The sequence below is a fragment of the Eschrichtius robustus genome, chromosome 19 (assembly GCF_028021215.1).
Source record: "Eschrichtius robustus isolate mEscRob2 chromosome 19, mEscRob2.pri, whole genome shotgun sequence".
In the NCBI taxonomy this organism is placed as follows: Eukaryota; Metazoa; Chordata; class Mammalia; order Artiodactyla; family Eschrichtiidae; genus Eschrichtius; species Eschrichtius robustus.
The window spans coordinates 7,853,852-7,865,000 of record NC_090842.1 but is presented as its reverse complement, the minus strand read 5'-3'; the positions used below and the strand labels follow the sequence as shown (position 1 = coordinate 7,865,000).

At 48.5% G+C, this 11,149-nt stretch overlaps 1 protein-coding gene across 1 annotated transcript in view; it reads right to left on the bottom strand.

The window, feature by feature from the left end:
- LOC137752350 (polycystin-1-like protein 2) overlaps positions 1-11,149 on the bottom strand; it is an 81,607-nt gene that overhangs the window by 5,456 nt on the left and 65,002 nt on the right. Inside the window, 5 exon segments of the mRNA XM_068527086.1 lie at positions 1,093-1,230; positions 4,219-4,315; positions 5,502-5,688; positions 6,895-7,123; positions 10,671-10,887. Coding sequence (XP_068383187.1) covers positions 1,093-1,230; positions 4,219-4,315; positions 5,502-5,688; positions 6,895-7,123; positions 10,671-10,887 — 868 coding nt within the window.

Here is an 11,149-nt window from a genome sequence, read left to right as displayed (position 1 = left end):
GCATGGTGTGGCCAAAAAAAAAAAAAAAGGGGGGGGGGGCTCTGCCATGTTGCAGTGCTGAGCATAGAGCAATAAAGATGACAGACGTGTTCCCTGCCCTCATGGAGCTCACCTGTAGACAGGTGAATGTGACCTAAGGGCCCATTAGGTACAAAGATTTAGTTTAGGAGGCCCGACATCAGAATCATGTTGGGGGATGCAGAAAGTTACTGAACCAGAATCTCTGGGCCTGGGAATATGCATTCTGGCACCCCTGCTCCAAGATGACTTGTTTGGGTTCTGCCCACATCCGTCTTGTTCTTCATTCTGTACATGCAGCTCCTACGCAAGCTCCGCCGCTCTGTGGTTTGGCCACATGGGCTCCCCGTGGGAGGGCAGGCCAGGGCTGCGGCAGGGTCAGCGCCCTCCTCGGAAGCAGCCCTCACCAGTGACCTGGTGGGTGGCAACTAGGGGGTATGTACTACGTTTGCCCCTCGCACGGTCTCAGCAGGACTGAGCCCCAGTTGCCCACGTGGAACCCACTCATCAACCACCTTCCATCGGCTTCCTTCTCTTTCCCTGCACTTTTTCCTACCAGTGCTTCTCAGGATCGCCTCCCAAACCAACTACTTTTGCCCAGATCTGCCTGTGGGGGAACCCAGACTAAGACACACAGTGAGGTTTGAAAGCCTCTGGTCAGCGGGCCAGAGGAGCCTCTCTGACGACACAGCCTTTGGGCTGAGAATTGAAGAATAAAAGGAATTAACCAGAGGAAAAGGCAGGGAGGAGGGTGCGCACATTCCTGGCAGACTAGATGCCACAGGGCCTGGGTCAGGAGCTGCAGGACGCAGTGTCACTGGAGCTTAGGGCACAAGGGGCCGAGAGAGGTGACCTGGGTGGGTGGAGCACAGCAGGGAGTTTGGACGTTATCCAGGGGCCTGGAAGAGCCACGGAAGGATTTTAAGTTTAGGGGAGAAGCTGGGGCAAGTTGATATCTGGGACGATGGGCCCAGAAGCAGTGTGGGCCTGTCAGAGATTGTACCACATCTGCTCAAATCTATGTTGAGAACCAGTGAGTGGGAAGGTTGCTCGTAAGTAATCTTGGCTGCCTACCCAAGATTTCTCTGATTACGGCAAATGCTTTCTGTTCCTTGAGGTGGGTGGTTTTCGTCTTCTCAACGTCAGAGGCCCGAGGCTTCTGGTAGATGTCCCTTCTGCTGTTTCTTTGTGCTCGGAACAAGGCAGAGGGGTCTGTGAAAGCAAGGGCACAAGGACAGTCCCCCAAATGGGCAGTGGAACCAGCTCGTACGTTTGCAACCAAGAGACTCCCCTCACCAGGTACAACGGGATCCACTGTTCCTCCTCCTTTGGAGCCATTTCCCAGCGCTACCCTCCATGCCTCTGCCCGTGCTATCCCAGTGCTCAGAATTCCGTCCCTTCTTCTCCAGCTGGAGAATTCTCATACTGAAAGCACACATGCCTTCCTCACCTGAAGTCTTACTGATTCCTGGATGCTGTCTTTCTGTGTTCCTGAACTCTAAGATGGATCCCAGTGCTTCCAAAACTTGGAAGGATGAAGGTAACTAATATCTCAAAGTCCTGTTATATCTAATTCCAAGTATCTTCTTTTTCAAACCACCTTATTGACCTATAATTTTCATAATTTCACCCGTTGGAAGCCTGCAATTCAGTGATTTTAGTAAATTTGTAGAGTTGTGCCACCATCACCACAACCTAGTTTTAGAACATTTCTGTCACCCCTAAAGGTTTCGTCATGTCCCTAAAATTGGTCTCTACTCCCACTCTATCCCCACCCTTAGCCCCATTAATTTTCTTTCTGTCTTCATGATTTTTTTTTCTGGACTTTTCATATAAACGGAATCATATGTACATAGTTTCTTGTATCTGGCATCTTTCACTTAGCATAATGGTTTGGTGTTCGTCCATGTTGTGTATATTAGTTAGTTTCTTTTTCTTTTTCTTTCTTTTTTTTTTTTCTTCTCCCGCGCCACGTGGCTTGCAGGACCTTAGTTCCCTGACCAGGGATCAGACCTGGGCCCCCTGCAGTGGAAGCTCAGAGTCCTAACCAGTGGACCGCCAGAGAATTCCCTGTAGTTAGTTTCTTTTTATTGTTGAGTAATATTCCGTTGTGCGGACATACTACCTTTTGTTTATCCATTAACCTGCTGATGGACATTTGGATTACTCCTAGTTTGGGCTATTAAGAATAATGTTGCTATGAATGTGTTGTGCGGACATATATTTTCATTTCTCCTGGGTAGATTCCTAGGAGTGGCTAAATATCTTTTGACTGTTACAAATGAAGCTTCTGTGAACATTTGTGTACAAGTTCCTGTATGAAAATAATTCTTCATTTCTCTGGGATAAATGCCCAAGAGTGTAATTTCTGGGGCGTATGGTAAGCCCATTTTTAGTTTTGAAAGGAACTGCCAAACTGTTTTCCAGAGTGGCTGTACCATTTTACATTCCCACCAGCAACGTAAGAATGCTCCAGTTTCTCTGCATCCTTGTCAGCATTTGGTGTTGTCACTATTTTTAGCCAGTCTGATAGGGGTATATTGACCCAACTATCCTTTGGATCCATGCCCCTCTGTCCACCCCCACTGCTAATGCATGCCATCTCTAGTCTGGACCATTTCAGTAGTCTTCCTACTGGCCTCCGCACTTCTACTTTTGACCCAATTCCTCTGGTCTCCAAGAGCAGTCACAAAATCGCAAATCCGATCATGCTGCTCTCCTATTTAAAACACTCCAAAACCCTGGCATTGCCCCAGGCCCTACAGGGCCCTGCATGACCTGCTCCCCATCCACCTCTCTGCCCTCATCTTGAAGCATTCCTTCCATGCACACACAGCTCCCCATGCTCTGGCCACCCTGTCAGTAATTGCTATAAAATGACAAGCTCTTGTCCCACCTCAGGGCCTTTGCACATGCCCAGTGTTCAGACCCTCCCTCTCCCATCCTCTAGGAGCCACCCTCTTATTCTACCCCCTCATTCTCTCTTACAAGTCGTGTTGTGCATTTACTTGTTTAATGTGTCTCCCCAGATGGGCTGTTCATTCCAAGAGCAGCAACCTGTTCCATCCAGTCAGTGCTGTGTTGCCAGGGCTGAGGCTGAGAGTGGGGATTGACTTCAAATGGGCAAGAGGGAACTTTTGGGGGTAAGTTCCAAAAAGTTTTGGGGGTAAGTTCCAAAAAGCTGTTCTAAATCTGAATTGTGGTGATAGTTGCACGACTCTATAAATTTACTAAAATCAGTAATTATACACTTACAATGACTGGATTTTATGTAAATCATGTTCCCAAGCCATTGTACTGCCTGGCACACAGAAAGTACTCCCTGGATAATTGCCAAAGGAATTACTGAATGAATATTTGATCAGTCAGGAGGCTGTCGTCTCTTTGGAGAAAAATTATTCTTTTGACTTGGGAAGATGGTTTTAGTGGACTTTTTGGATCTTCAAAGCCAAATCCCTATTGTAGGGCAGAAGAATACAGTCCCATGAGGAGGTCACCACACTGCATGATGATGTAGGGATGTGGGCTTTTGTTTGTTCCTGTTTTACTTTCCCTGAAAGTCAAAATCTCTGTATAGACTATTAGAGTGTTGAATCTGTTCTGTTTGCTTGTTTGTTTTTTGTAATTCCCTTCTTGGAGGCACGCTCAGGAGTTTTGGCTGGGAAGTGAGAAATCAGGTTGGGGGAAGAGGGCTGGTCATGGGCTCCTCTGACCAGTCAGCATGGCTGCGTTCCACTAAAACTCTTTACAAAAACAGGCGCTGGGCTAGATTTGGCCCCCTGGCTGTTGTTGGCAGACCTTTGTCTTAGAACCCTAATTATAGCTCCCTCACCCCCCATTCACACACCCCACCCACACAGGCTTGTCGTTTTTTGGTTGTCTAATGACCTGAGCCCTGGAGAAGAAAGCTGCTTGCTTGGGATTAGACAGAGGATGATGGCCCTTGAAGAACGTGGAACCCATAGTGCCTCTTCATGCTTAGGTGTCAGAGAGAAGGGCTTGGATAGGGGAGGAACAGGTTGCCCAAGAGACAGAGGAAGAGTCACTTGTCCCTGGATGGATTGGGGGTGCTTCAACAGTCAGGGTGAAGGCTGATGGGGAGCGAAGGTCTGAGGCCAGGACCACCCAGTGGCTGGGCTCCACGGGGCTTTCGCAGCCTCATCAGGTTCCAGGCCCCTGCCTGCACCCGGGTACCATTACCTGGGCCAGAGAGACATCCCAGGAGGGGGACCACAGGCTCCTCTTCGTCCTCCACTCTCTTCAACACCAGCGCAAAGAAAGCAGCGAACCCCGGCACCTGGAAAACACCCACTGTGAACCCCAAGCCTGGGTTGGAAACTCCCTATCAATTCCTGGTCTGAGCTGGGGTGGAATGGGAGCCACACTTGTGTGCTGGGCGCAGGAGCCATGCTCTGGGGAAACCATCCTCTGCAGAGAGGGGACGTGGTCATAAAGGGTCAGGGGCAGGGCTTGCGTGCCTGGCCACCAACCAGGCAGAGACACTCAAATCCTTGAACTCACCCTGCTTCCGGCATTCTCTGAGCCCTCCCACCTGCTGGTCTCCTGCTGCTCGGCCTCTCTCTTACCTCTCAGCCTGGTGACTTACTAGGATAGTGGGTTAAACCTGCCTCCTCCCTCTTTCCCTCCCTCCCTTTCTTTCTGTGTTAAGTAATTCCTTCCATTACACTGTCTCTGCGCCTTCAGTGCACAAGCACAGTAGGATTCTGTGGTTTGATTGGGGAAGAAAAAGGTTCAGGACTGTTCTTAATATTCTCAGACTAGATTGGGGGAGGTGTCAGGAGCTGTTTAAGTCTCTGATGAAGGCTGTTCAGGGCAGAATGAGGGTGGGGGATTCCGTGATGCCTCGTAGGTGGAAGGATTTTCTCTAAACATTCCCTCACTTCTGCAGCTCCCCCGACACAGTATTCCTACGGCCTGGCTCCTTCCAGGTGGGGCTCAGGGTCTCTTTGACTCTCACTGCTCTCTTGCGTGATTTTACATTTTCAGAAATAGGAGCGTATTTCCAGTTCATGCACACATTTAATGGCTTGGTGTTCTTGTTTCTGAAGGTAAAGTTTGTGTAAGTTGCTGGCCCATCTCACAATCAAAAGCATCCTAGACCTGAGGAAGTAAGATATCATTCCTATTTATACATGTGGCCTAAGGGCAAGATATTTTTGTGACCTTATCCTCTTAACCTCAGGTTTTCTCATCTGTAAAATGGAGGTGAGGCCCCTCCTAAGGGTGACTGTGATGATGAAATGTCTGCATCTGGCCCTGAGGGAGCGTGGGTTATCCTGGTAATTACCTTCCTGCCCCAGGTCCACCCAGAAGTGGTGCTCCACGTGGGTTTGTTGAATGAATAGATTGAATAGATGAAGGAGTTGCTGAAGCCTAAGAACTGGGCAGCTGGCAGGAGGGAAATCATGGGCGGAGGGCAGGAGGGCAGGAGGGCAGGAGGGCAGCCACTTAGGGGTCCTGACCTTCAGGGGCTGGGTGACAAACACACTCTCCACGAAGGAGACGGCCATGGAGATGAGCCACTTGAGTGGGCTGGCCCGCCCGTAGTGCAGGCCGTAGAGCATGGTGAAGAAGGCTGCCACCAGGAGCCAGCCCACCAGGACACACCACCAGGGGAGGCCTCCAGGGGGCTTGCTCGCCTGCAGGGAGCTGCAAGAGAGGATGGGTGTAATCACGGGGGCACCATTGGGGCTCCAGTTCAAACCCTGCCCCAACCCTACCAGCTGCGTGACCTTGGCCAAGCTCCTTGACCCCTCAGACCCTCACTATTCTCCTCTATCCTATTCTGTATTCTATCCGGTACACATACATATATTCTATTGAGGTCACCTTTATTCGGTGCTTACTAGGAGCCAGTCCCCATGCAAACTGCTTTATACGGGTTTTCTCTGTTATTCCTCATGGCAAGCCTAGAAGGCTGGTACTTAAGTTTTTATTATGAAAATTCCCCATTTTATGGGAATCAGTGAGTACAGTGAACCCTCATCAACTACTTTCAACAACCATCACCTCCTTGTCAAACGTGTATCATCTATCCCCACATGCTTTCTTTTTTTTTCTGGAATATTTAAAAATAAATTTCATACATAATATAAAATCATCACCAATTATTTTAGAATACATCTCAAAAAAATGGTCATTTTTTCACTGAATTATGGTGCTGTTGTTGGGGAAGAAAAAAAATTTCCCTGTACCCTTTCTAGATTCTTCTGGCTGGTCTAAATTAACACGAGACAGATTAACAGGAGAAAAAGAAATTTAATTACATATGTATAGGGGCTCCAGAAGAATATAAGGCTCAAGGACAAGTTAGGCAACTGAGGGTTATGTGGCATCTCAGAGGAAAGGGGGGTAGGGGTTTGGGACCTCAAAGGGGAGGAAGGCAGTTCATATGGAGATGAAAGCAAATGTTTGGTAAACAAATGTTTGCTATGCCGGCAGTGACAATGGGACCCTGGAGAAGACTTTGGTCTCCAGGCCCTTCCACGCTTAGCCCACATGCTGCTCTTCATGGACCAGGCCCTTTTAAATTCTTCTTAGGTTTGAACCAGGAGATAGGCATTATCATTCCCATATTACAGATAAGGAAACTATGGCTCAGAGAGGATGAGGGGCTTGTCCAAGGGTGTGCAGCTAGGAAACACCCACGTGAAAATGGTTATAAACTGTAAAGTGCTGTACAAAGGGCTCTAACCGTCATCTGGCAAAATCACCCTGTTCAAAGTCCTCTTCCCTGAATTTGTGCAGTCCATAATCGCCGCTTCTTGGGGAGATTCGGATGACTAACCTTCCGAGGTTGACCGGGATGCTCTCCCTGCAGGCCCCAGGCTGGGAGCACCCAAGGGAGTGTATTACCTGGAGTGTGCTGGGGGCAGGGTTCCGGGCTGTCCCCCCAGGCAGCCCTTCAGGGTCTGCAGCTGCCCCAGTGCCTGGGTGTGGCTCTGGCACCGGGAAAAGCCCTGGGGCTCCCACAGCAGCAGCTCTTGCTCTAGGTGCTCCAGCTGAAGGTAGAGACACTGCCTGTAGGCACTGTCCTTCCAAGCACCTCTTGGGCCCACCTTGGGCCTGGGGCACTGCATTTTTTTCTGGAGGACAAGGGAGAGAAAGAGCATCAGCTGGTGCTGAGTGACAGAGCAGACCGAGTGCAGTAGAAACAGGAGTGTTAGTAACGGCTTTCTTGTATCGAGCGCTTACTGTGTGCCAAACCATGAGGAATCTGAGGTTCAGAAAGATGGGATACTTGGCTCATACGGTCAGTTAGGATTTGAATGTTCCTCTTTTAGTCTTTTATCAAGGGCATTTTCAAAATTTCCTTACATGTAGAAGAGACAAGAATAGTACACCCATTGCCCTCCTGCAGCAATTATCCACATTTTGCCAATCTTGTCTTGTCTCAGCCCTCCAATTTTTTTTTTCCTGCAGTACCTTAAGTAAATCCGAGACATAATGTTCTCTCATCAGCAAATATTTTAATACGTACAAGATTTGAATTTGAACCCAAGTTTGCCTGTTGCCAAAGATGGTATAAGTCTTAATCTTTTGTTTTTAACTTTTTATTATGAAAAAATTTAAATTACAAAAGTAAAGAGAATGATGAGATGAACCTATACCCATTGCTCAAAATTATCACCTCATCCTGTCACCAATCCTGTTTCGCCTGCACCCCACCCACCCTCTCCATGTGGATTATTTTGAAGTAAATTCCAAGCCCCACGTCCTGGGACTAAATATTTTAATATGCTTCTATGGAAGAAAAGGACTCCTTTTAAAAACAAGACCACAATGTGTCATTATCAATTTTTAAAACAGTAATGATAGTCCCTTAATAGCGTGAAGCAACCAGTCAGTGGAGAAGTTTCCCCCCGTTATCTCTGAATGTTTTTCTACAGTTCGTTTGTTCAAATTTCAGTTTCCTTAAGTTTTTTTTAAAAAAAAAAACAAAGGTGTTGGGCTTCCCTGGTGGCGCAGTGGTTACGAATCCACCTGCCAGTGCAGGGGACACGGGTTCGAGCCCTGGTCTGGGAAGATCCCACATGCCGCGGAACAGCTAAGCCCGTGCGCCACAACTACTGAGCCTGCGCTCTAGAGCCCGTGAGCCACAACTACTGAGCCCACGTGCCACAACTACTGAGCCCACGTGCCACAACTACTGAAGCCCATGCACCTAGAGCCCATGCTCTGCAACAAAAGAAGCCACCGCAATGAGAAGCCCGTGCACCACAACGAAGAGTAGCCCCCGCTTGCTGCATCTAGAGAAAGCCCGCGTGCAGCAACAAAGACCCAACGCAGCCAAAAATAAATAAATTTATTTTTTTAAAAATTGATATTTAATACAGTGTGTGTGTGAAAAAAAAGTTGATATTTAAAAAAAACCCCAAAAAACAAAAAAAAAAGGTTTTTTTTGTTTTAAATTACAGAGGTAATGCATATTCATTGCAAGAAAAAGACTAATTTGAACCTTTTCATTATTCCCCGAGTGTTCTAAGGGAAGCTTGGACTCTCCAGGTGGAACCAGGCCTGGGTCCCTGGAGCCTGAGCTGGGAGGCCGGTGCCCAGGGGCACATTCTCCTGGGACAGGAAGGGCCCAGGCCTGGCCAGTGTGCATCTTCACAAGGGGTGCGTGAGACTGGATATAGAACATGGCAAAATGGAGCACCCTGACCCCAGGACCCCTCCCCACTCACTAGTGAGAAGTGAATGAGAAAATAACAAGTGATGTGGAGAAAGCTATGGCTCAGACCTGATGTTGGTAAAGACCTGGCAACGTTGACTCTGACTCCCTCTGACTCAGGCCTCCTACCTCCCCCTCCCTCCTGGGCCTCCGTCACTGAAGCCACAGCTAATGGTTCCAGCATCAACAGCCTTCGCGTTGTAAGCGTTCTGGCAATGTTTCCGGAAGATACCATCATTTGCAATCATAAACACTTACTGAATCCTTGCTTTGTGTCAGACTCGGATCTAAGCGCTTCATGTGTCGTATGATCTCATTCAGTCCTCAGAACAAGCCAAGGAGCTGGGTGGATCAGCGCTTCCGTTTTATAGGGAGAGGAAATAGTCTCAGAGAGGTTAAACAACTGTCCAAAGTTGCACAGCTGCTTTTGCATCTGGGAGAGCCCCAGGTCTGGCCAACTCCAGAGTCCTTGTTCTAAGGCCCATGCTGTGAATGCCAAAGTCCCCCAAACCCCAAAGACCCCAAACAGGGCCAAGTGTCCAGCGTGGGCATCAGCAGAGCTGCTGCAGGGACGACCTTCATGGGCAGCCCAAGCCCAGCTCTCCAGGGCTAATCCTCCAGAGTGGCTGGAACACGGGGGTCAAAGTAGGGCTGACCATGGGGTCCGCATAGGCCTGGCCAGGAGGGAGTGCTACAGTAAGGACTTGGGACCTGGTCTTGAGGACAGTGGCTCTCAACATCCTGTGTGCATAACAGTCACAAAAGTGACTGGTAAAAAATGCAGATTCCTGGCCTCACCTTAGAAAATTTAATTCACTGTATCAGAGGTGGAGCCAAGAGTTATGAATTCAAACTCCCCAATCTATAGACTCCATTTTTATATTCTAAACAAGGTTTAGACTGTGACCAGCCTTGTGTTTTAAAAATGGCAGCATTCTTAACCCACACCATCCAATATGGTAGCCACTTGCCACATGTGACTTTTTAAAATTAAAAAAAAATTTTTTTTTCTAGTTCCCTGACCAGAGATTGAACCCCGGCCCCCTGAGTTGGGAGTGCAGAGTCTTATCCACTGTGCCACCAGGGAAGTCCCTCGAAAGACATTTTCAAAGGTGTGTATCAATTGCAAGTGAGGATTGCAGGAGAAAGAGAAGGTGATTCTGAATTTTTAGTATTTCATAGGAATAAAGATTTCATAGGAATAACAAGGAAGAGGAACAGGTTTTCATGGGAAGATATATATGGTTTAGTTTTTTTTAATAAAATTTAAAATTAAAATAAAAAAATTTAGTTCCCTAGTCACACGAGCTACATTTCAAGTGTCAATAGCTACATGTGGCCAGTGGCTGCCATATTGGTCAGTGCAGATATAGACCATTTCTGTCACTGTGGGAAGTTCTATTGGACAACCTGATCTAAACACTGGAGGCAGCGATCTGGGTGGAAGATAGACAGGAAAGGAGCAAGAGCAGAGTCAGAGAGACTAGTTCAAACCAGAATAATGTGCAATACATATGTGCAGCCCTTCACACAATTCATGATTTGGCCACAAGCAATGTGAAAGCAGTGCAAGAGATGCTTAGGGGCTAAAGAGCACATGGTTGGAGACCCTGTTGTGGGCTCGGGGGTTGGGTTGCTCCCCTGAGGAAGGGACACATCAGCCAAGAATAAAGTCTGAGTAGGCATTGGCCAAGTGAAGAGAGGAGAAAGAACATTCTAGATCAGAGGACAAGCATGTGTGCAGGCCTTAGTGGGAAGGCAGCTTGGCATTGTGTGGAGAGCAGGATGCCTGTGGTACTGCGAGGGAGGCGGTGGCGAGTGGTTGGAGTGGAGGCTGGTGAGGGAGACCCCCGGTAGGACTTCTTGATTCCCTAGTGATAGTGATACAGACGTGGCCCTCGGTCCTGCATCCACCTGGCTCCAACATGCCCCCTCTCGGCCCAGAAATGTTAGGACTCACCTTTCACTTGTACAGACCCAAGAGTGAGTGTTAAAGGGCCCCCTGTCTGGCTGGCTTCCTTCCAGAACACCTGCCCTGCTTCGTTCTGCTGACAGACGACGTCTTCCACCAAGGCCAGCAGTTGGTTGAGGTCCACTGAGTTCGCGAAGTCCCAGCCCGAGCAAGGGGGTGGCACCTTCAGAGGTTTGAACAAGGAGCTGACGAGGCTCCACAAATCCTGCAAGTCACCCAGGGGGAAGGGGACGTGAGCTACAGGTGAGGGGGCAGCAGAGTGGTCAAGAGCACTTGCCCTGGGGCTGGACAATCTGGGTCTGAATCCCAGCTCTGCCTACTGAGACATGACGTTGGACCACCCTGAGCTTCTGTTTTGTCCTCCATAAAAATCCCTCTTCTAGGATTTCAACTGATACATTCCAGGCTGTATTCCTTGAAGTGTGGCACAAAGTAGGTGCTCAATAAATGCTTAACGTGTGCATGAA